The sequence below is a fragment of the Trachymyrmex septentrionalis genome, unplaced genomic scaffold, assembly GCF_001594115.1.
Source record: "Trachymyrmex septentrionalis isolate Tsep2-gDNA-1 unplaced genomic scaffold, Tsep1.0 scaffold60, whole genome shotgun sequence".
NCBI classification, from domain to species: Eukaryota; Metazoa; Arthropoda; class Insecta; order Hymenoptera; family Formicidae; genus Trachymyrmex; species Trachymyrmex septentrionalis.
This window is the reverse complement of record NW_017305779.1, coordinates 2,134,110-2,142,778: the sequence shown is the minus strand read 5'-3', so window position 1 is coordinate 2,142,778 and position 8,669 is coordinate 2,134,110. Positions and strand designations below refer to the sequence as shown.

Here is an 8,669-nt window from a genome sequence, read left to right as displayed (position 1 = left end):
AGTATATATATAATTATATATATATATATATATATGTATATATAAAACTAGGACACAACCATTTGCAATTTGGTGAAACCGCAACGATCATTAAGGGAAATAAAAAAAAGAGAATAAAAATCAGGCAAATAAGATGAGGAGATACTTTACACGGAGAAATCCTATAATTACAAGAAAAATTCCCATACATCAAGAGATTGTACACTCGTTAAAAAAGTGTAATAGTAAAAGAGAAATGAGAAGGAAGTTGTAGTTTCATCGTGGGAGAAGCGTGGTGTGACGATAGCAAGTTAAGCCGCGGTTACGACCGACCCGACCGTGTCTTAGAATCTGGTGGAGGAGAGGTAATTCCTCGGCGGAAATTGGACGTACCTATGTACGTAGTTACGCTCTACTGCGGTGCACGATCTCGCACCTGGCCTCAGGCACGATGATAAGATTGTGCGATAATCGAGTTTCATTGAAATACGCTATAGACGAACCCGTGTCCGCGAAATTCGCGCGACCAGCGTCGGATATTGTGGATAGTAATGCGCGGGTTGATTCGGAAATACGGAACTGTTCGTGGCAGATTGCTTTAAACGATCGCGTGATGCGAGTACAAAGCTGCTGAACTTCCTTTGAAAACGCGGAAGAACATTCGAAATTGTTGGCGAACGCCGTTCGCGTGCAATTACGCGATTGCTACTTTGTCGTCGACATACGTGCTAATTGTGAAGCTAGCTATATCAATCTAGATAGTGCTTGACATTACTTCATATAATAATAATAATACTAATAATATCACTCATTCGCTGCGATGTAACTCAAAAAGTGTCATTTTTTGATTGATTACAGAAGAAACAATGTAAATATAAAGAAAAAAAAATATAATTTTATTCTTTTACAATTATTATACCAAAACTGCACTTTAAGATTAATATGCCAAAATTTTAAACATTTAAAACATTTAAATTTATTTTTTGAAAGTCTTTGTTTTCTGAATGGTGTGATTATTGTAGCAAATGAAACGATATTTCTCATATATTGCCTTGAACGGTTTTATATATTTAAGCGTTCTTCGATAAAGTTTTGTGCTATAAAATAATATTACAAGAACCGATAGTTTATACAGATATATTAAACTTGATGAGCCCATAAATCTCATTGCTGCAGCTACCATTTAACATCAGAAAAGACATTGGTAATCGTAAATAGTTAGTACAATGCTTCCAGACTTTTCCAAATAAAATTGTACTCGCGACTCACGTTCGCTCATCATCGGCATCCACGCGACGACAGAATGAAAGTTCCTTCTTAGTTAAGGACTCGAAAAAGAGAGACCGAGCCCTGATCTAATCATCGCAAGATGTGACAAGCTGAACTTTACTCAGAAACTTTAAACACCCCGCCGTCCGCTCCGGTTTTAACTTAGTCTCAACGTTTTAACTTCTCCGTTACATCTCTCGCGACTTCCTTCCTCCCCCGTTTGCGACTTTTCCACGGAACTCGGACGCGTAATTACGCGTTAGAAAAATATGATTGTACACGAAGGGACAGAAGAAGGACTACTTGAAAAGCAGCGCGACGAGCTGCATCGCAATGCGGAAAGTACACGGGACACCGTCTCGACACGATCTTAACACTGCTTTTTAACAAAGAACTATTACGCCGGAGTAGTATACGTGGTACGAGCGTCATAGAAAAGGATCGAGCGTTATCTTATCACCACAGGACTATCGAACGTTGGGTTCTCTGTGCACCTAAACGAGAGAAAATCTTGTCTTTTATGGATCGTAAGTTTCCTATCCACGAAATGTGAGAGAGAGACAGAAAGAAAAGGGAGGGAGACGGAGGACGAGAGAGAGAGAGAGAGAGAGAGAGAGAGAGAGAGAGAATGGGAGGCGTTTACGCAGCTAAGTTGCTACTCAACCTGGAAATACAGTATAACAGTCTCTCTCACGTTTATAAGTTAACTTTCCATGGTGTGTTATTGGTCCTTTTTAAAAAGAATTAATATTAATAAAATAAAAAAGAATTAATATCGTCACGATTACTATTTCGAAATTACACGTGTCGAGCTGCGTTATCAATCAATAAGACGTCGTTTATTCAAATTGCGAGAGATTTAACTTGGGTGATTTTGTTACTTACTGTCCGCAATTACTCATCTGCTTACTGTAATTAATCGTTCGTTTAAGTCAGTTGCGCTCGGTTTCTCTTTGCGTACTGAAGATAAACTCCTCTAAGTAATTTTTATAATTTGTTAAAATATTGGATTGTAAGAAATATACGATGTAGAAGTGAATGAAAAATTAAAAAGTGTTACTGTACAATCCAACTTTTTCTTTTGCTGCATTAAACGTTTATATTTCCTTTATTTCTGTTTAAATAATAATAATAGATATTTTATCTCACAAACTTGTAAACAAGCTCAGAAAATTTTTTACAATGGATATCGAGTCCAACTTAATTATTGCAGGAATCGATACGGCAATTTATCTACAGGGCATTTGACGCGATATTGAGAATTGCGCGCTGCATTAAATTATTACACCGCATTAAGTTGTTACACTGCATTAGATTAGACTATGAACGCGACGAATGCAATTTCGCGCCACAGGTCGCATTAAGCGCCTCGAGGTACACTCGCTGCGCTTAATTAACGGAGGCGGCGAAAGAAATTAACCTGTGCCGCTTATTTATTTACCAGCTCGCGATTGTGCTTCACGACCGACTTCCTATTTCAGTTCTTCGGTTCAGATCGATCGACTGTCCATTTTGCAGCGCAGGTATCGCATCCGCGAACTTATTTGATTGATGTTCGACAAGCTTATTTTGGCGTCGCTATATTTATCGGCCATACCGCATCGTGAACTTGCACACGTTACCACATAACATCCAGTTATGCGGTTACTGCATAAACTTGATATAAGATGCTCCATATTCTCGAAAATATTCTTCGCTAAAAATACTCCGCAGTCTGTTGACATAAATTTATTATATCAACAAAAAATGTTAAAAGCATAAATAGATAAAAAAAGGAGATTTTTTTTCAATAAAATTAATTTTTGTTTAACAATTTAATTTGACGTTCTAAAATCAGAATTTAAAAAAAATCTGTTTATTTATTAAAATTTTACTAAAGAAATATTTGATTAAAGTTCAGTAAACGTGGCAATAGTACCCGCGTAGCTATTTAAAATTTTGAATAAAAAACACTATCGCAAAAAATTGTATCAATACATGTTTATGTGCGATAAGCGATTCAATATGATTTTACCGCTATTGGTCGAACGACCAGTTTATCAATAATTTCACAGCGAAATACTCGGCGATGATTTACATTCCGCGCAATTGCTTAGCGACGAAATGTCCGACGTTAAAATGTCGCAACGTATTTACGTTTCGCCGAATTCGGACCATGGGCTCGTTCACAATTAAGAGTAATGTCGAGCGATCTCGCTGTTTGTTATCCGAGCAAACGTGTCACCTATCGTCACGTACCGAGCTAAATGTTACACGAAGAATTCCCAGAGCGAGTATTCATCACTATCATACCGTACGTGCGTGAAATCAGTGCGCGGATCGAAAGTTTGCACGTAAATCCATCGGAAAATCATGTAACGGATTTGCGGGACACGCTTGGCAAATCGGAGCAATTAAAACTCTCTCTTTCCCTATCTCTTTCTCTCCCTATCTCTTTCTCTCTCTCTCTCTCTCTCTCTCTCTCTCTCTCTCTCTCTCTCTCTGTCTCTCTCTCTCCTGTAATGGCCAGAAGGGATTCATAAATCAATTCTCGCGATACAACGCGCGGTTATGCTTAGGGGAGAAACCGTGATTCAATTCGGCGCATAATTGTTCGCCCGGAATTGCCGAGAGTCCGCGCGTTCGAATTAACACGCGCCGAAGTGCCTCGTTGTATCGTGTGTTTCGTTTTGATAATTCGTCCCGCACTTTCTGGCTCGTTCATGTTTTACGGCATAACCGATAATGTGCGTCACAATTACCAATTATTCGTAATCACTGCGCAATTATTATTATCGCGATCGTACCCGGATTTGCGTTTGACAAAAGCGTTCTCCAATTAATTCGCACGAATTTGATGAATAATTAAAATATTAAAGTTTAACTCCTTGAAGGATTTATCTATCCGCTACAGATTGGTTCAATATTATATTATATTTGAGAATACTGGAAAACCGTTATCTTACTTCAAAAAAAAGATACCAAAAAATTAAGTTTTTTAGTCAGAAAAGAAAAAAAAACTATTTTTCAACTTAACAGAAAATTATTGGCTAATCAAATAATTTCGCCAAAAGAATATATTCTTAGAAACATGATCAAATGTCAGTTTTGTCATTTTCGTTTCACAATCCTTAAAAAAGAAATCACCCTTTTTGAATTGTGACCTTTTTGATATTTTACAAAAGTATAACAAATTCGGAATATTCATCAAAACTGACATAACTCGAAATATCATCGATAGGTATATTTATCCCGATATCAGCTAAAATAACTAAATTTAAAATAAAACAAGAAGATGTTCCTTTTATTTACAGAAATGACGCAATTTCAAATAGTGTAATTTAAAATCTTGTAAAAAATATAATCTCTTTAAAACCTTAAGAAACTTTAAGAACGACGAAAACCTTAAGAAACTTTAAAAACGACACAAGTACCATTGAGGAACTTTGAAAAAGAACCGCCTAAAATCACGTTATTGTAAAAGTAGCATCTTGTAGAAAAGAGTTAATGTGTAAGATCGAATTCTTTTTCTTCGGTTACGATGTCAAATTTATTCGATTTTTATTCCAGAGAGAGAGGACATCGATATGTCTGACTTACGGACCTTACGGTTATCCTACCGCCAAACACTCTGTGTATTCCCCTTTCTCATATAAGAGTGTCGTTTCGGTACTGCTGGGATCTTTGGTGTGCACAAGCGCGACTCGAGCACATATATTTCCCAAGCGGCGCTCGAGATAAAGAGTCGACCAAAGATCCACCGAGGAAACGGCCAGTTTATCTCGTGCCATCATCTTAATTTTCTGTTACAACGTACATAATATTGTCACCCAATATTCTGCCCATCGATATCACTGACGTAATCTTTATTACTATGGGTACGGACTATCTTAAAAAGTGTTATCTTTTAACGATGGCAATACAGAATCGTTAGAGACTGTAATAGCAAAACCTCATCATGAATACAGATAGTCTATCCATATTCCGTATTTGTATGCAAATGAATACTTTTAAATTACTATATATGTTATATAGCGATTTAAAAATATATTCTCATGTAAAACACAAAGTCGTAATAAGATGAAAATAATATCAAGTAAAAGTTATTTTACGGAAAATCATGATGTCATTCGATACACTTTTGATGATCTTATGATAAATTCTTGACATGACAATGATTTTTACGTGATCTTTTGGATAAAAAATTAATTATTTAAAAATCATCATGTCAAAATTATTATCAAATGTACTGACATCATAATTTTTTCTGAAAACTTCTTCTGTTTATACTATCTTGATTTTATTATGACTTTTTTGTATTCTATTTGAATTTCTATAAAATATTATATGTATAAAGATATATATTAAAGCGACAATTTAATAACGTGCTTTAATCATAGTGGTTTAAAATAAATTTCTTAAATACATAAAACATACGCAGGTAAAGTTATTTCATCAATTTTTTACATAAATTTATTACAACAATCTAAATTTACCTATTAACTTCCAAAGTGCAGATAATAACACTCAATCAAACATACCTTATTTATCATTATTAAAAATTATATTTTTTAAAATTTTATTTGGTATTATGACGTAATTAGCAATTACATTAACTTTATTAATAGCGACAATGATTATGCCATGAAATACGATATGCAGAGTTTTTGCTAAAGTATATCAGAAGAGACGTAAGTGAATTCAATGAGCTACAGGGTAGCTTGTTTTCCTGAAGGTAGAATTTCACGTCGGTGGGGTTAAGTAGCCGCTGTAAAACGCACTGTAAGCGCTTTGTGACGACACGACGTTTGGCCGAGCTTCGGCCGAAAGAAGAAGTGCTCGGCGCGGTCGCCTGTTAAAACGTAAGCAGCTCATGGAAAGCTGCTTACGATACTCGAAATGAAAGGCAGTCATAGCGACGCTTCTGCCATGAGGCAGAAAGAGAGAGAGAGAGAGGGGGGGGCAAGCAGAGGTAGTGAAAGGGAGAGATAGAAAATGCATCCTTTCTATTCGCTCGCTAAATGACAATCTGTCAGTGTGTTTCATTAGCGTGAGATGCTCACGTAGCTCGCTAATGACGCACTCGCACAAAGGGACCACAATGTAACTGCGAAGTAAGGCGATTGAATTATGCAAGTGGTACAATGCACCACTGCTATTTCCCTATTCCGAGATCTTCATTTTGAAACAAATCAGAAAAATATTCTTTATGGCGTCACGGTCAATGACGTTCAATTAGACAAATTAGTTCGCGGGAAACCGCGCACGCACGGATGCATCGCCGCTGTTGTGCTGTCGTTAGTTCTGAATCGCAACTGATCGAATCATTATGGTTTACAGTTCACCCGATGGTCCAGGTACCGAACCAGCTGGTCGGAGCTCCGATCGGAACTAACGTCACGTTGGTCTGCCATGTGGAAGCGTCACCTAAGGCCATCAATTATTGGACCCGAGAAAGTGGTAATAGAACAGTACAATCAGCTTAGTTCTTGTCGTTCAATTTACTTGAAAGATAAATGACTTATCAATTGTAATTATTCTAAAAGATATTTTATTACAATTGAGAGCATTCTGTACAGAGAGACAGAAAATATTTTTCGTTATCTATAATCAGAAATTATCTTGATTAATAGAAATGCTTTATCCAAAGTACGAAACTTTATATATTTCTTATTAATTTAGTTTTTTCTAAAATGTATTTTTGCAGACGAAATGATAATCACTAACAGCAAGTACGCGATGTCCGAGGTGAAGACGTCAGTGTACAGCGTGCAGATGCGACTGGTTATCATGAACCTGCAAAAGCACGATCTGGGTGGCTACAAGTGCATCTCAAAAAACTCCATTGGCGACGCTGAGGGGAACATCCGGCTTTACGGTGAGTTTCCGCGGTTAACGCGTCGACAAGGGCGAAAACAGGTCGTAAAGTCTCTCTCTACGCGAGTTGGGGCTTCCGGAAAGTCTCGGGAAACTTCGTCAGAACACAAACGACGTCGTACCGTCATAAATTCTCTTACAGACTTAATGCATTTATTATATATTTTTTGAAAAATTTAGTAGTTAGTCCGAAGACTGCTTAGATATAAGTAGGAAGGACATGCTAAATTCTGTTACTAAGATAGTTGGAATATTTATCAACCTTTAGAAGACGGAGGTCTATTTTTTTAAATCTTGCAGCTTTAGTTTAAGTTAAATTTGTTATAATTTATTATTTCATTGTGTATTCTTTGTCTTAAAATATGGCTGTTTCAGCGCCACTATAGTAATTTTTCCGTCTTATAAAGATTAAAGTATTCGAATATTGGAAAAGAGGCTAACCCAATAACATTAAAAGAATACTACAATATCGGAAATTCTATTTACGAAGCGTGATTTCTCTAAAGTAGATTGAACCGTACGCGCAATATGTTCACGTCGATTTTAAAATATCACTTCTGAAAGTGAAAGCTTTTCTACGGAAGAACTGAAACAGCCCTAGATATCAGAGACATGTATTTGGTTGCGGAGGACAGTCGTAGTTGCACGTGCTCCAAGACGGCGAGAAAGTACAGCGTATCACTACGACATCACCGTTTCCATTACATGCACGATTTAATACGTCGCAATCTCGCAGGAACGATCGACGGCAACGAGCGTCTCTCGTGTATTACGCGATACGATGGTATATTTCTTGTCGTCCGTAACGATACGTTACTGTAAAAATAGCGAACGATTAGCTTTACGTGTAGAATTAAAAAACACATGTCTGTTTATGCCGGCGCTATTTTCGTTCATTCGTCGCGAATGGTTAAGTGCAATGAACAATGTAAATCACTCGTTTGTAAAAGATGTAAAATGCTTTATGACTTGAAAGCTCAAGATTTTATTCTTTTCATTTATTTTTATTATTTCTTCTTCGTACGTGACTTGGCGTGTATTGTACAACAAAGAATGGAAGATAGTAATAAAATTAAGCTAAAATGGAAATCTCTGGACAGAAATATTTTACATGCACTTGTATAATATTTCTGACACTAACTCTCGTCGTTTTGGTAATCTCAGGAATTTATCTCGAAGAAACCGCACGGCTGTCACTACAAGTATCGGTATTTGCGAAATTAAGTTTCCTCTCGAGTTTTACTATTTAAGATATCGGAGAGACCGGCGGCCGCGAGACAGATCGGAATTTCCACAGTTTCTTAGCCACGTCTCTGTCGTAACCGTAAGTTATTTCATGACGCAGATAATACTGTACTCTTCTGATAATATTTATGGAATTCGCTTCTATTGTGTGTCTGCGAAATACCACCACCAACCGCCAGCTATGAAATACCTAAGTCAGTAATCTTCAAAATGTCTTTGCGATATCGGTTAAAACATGATTACAATCCGCACTGTTTCTCCCTGAGAATATCTCCTTTTAACATTCTTAGTGTTTAAATGTTCTACAGTAATAAGTTTAC

The 8,669-nt window shown here is 36.7% G+C and overlaps 1 protein-coding gene across 2 annotated transcripts in view; it reads left to right on the top strand.

Moving 5' to 3' along the window:
• Positions 1-8,669, top strand: part of LOC108752461 (lachesin-like) — a 139,830-nt gene that overhangs the window by 124,503 nt on the left and 6,658 nt on the right. For both annotated transcript variants that reach the window (XM_018493290.1, XM_018493289.1), the window contains exons 7-8: positions 6,568-6,687; positions 6,935-7,105. In XM_018493290.1, coding sequence (XP_018348792.1) covers positions 6,568-6,687; positions 6,935-7,105 — 291 coding nt within the window. The remainder of the gene's footprint in view (positions 1-6,567; positions 6,688-6,934; positions 7,106-8,669) is intronic.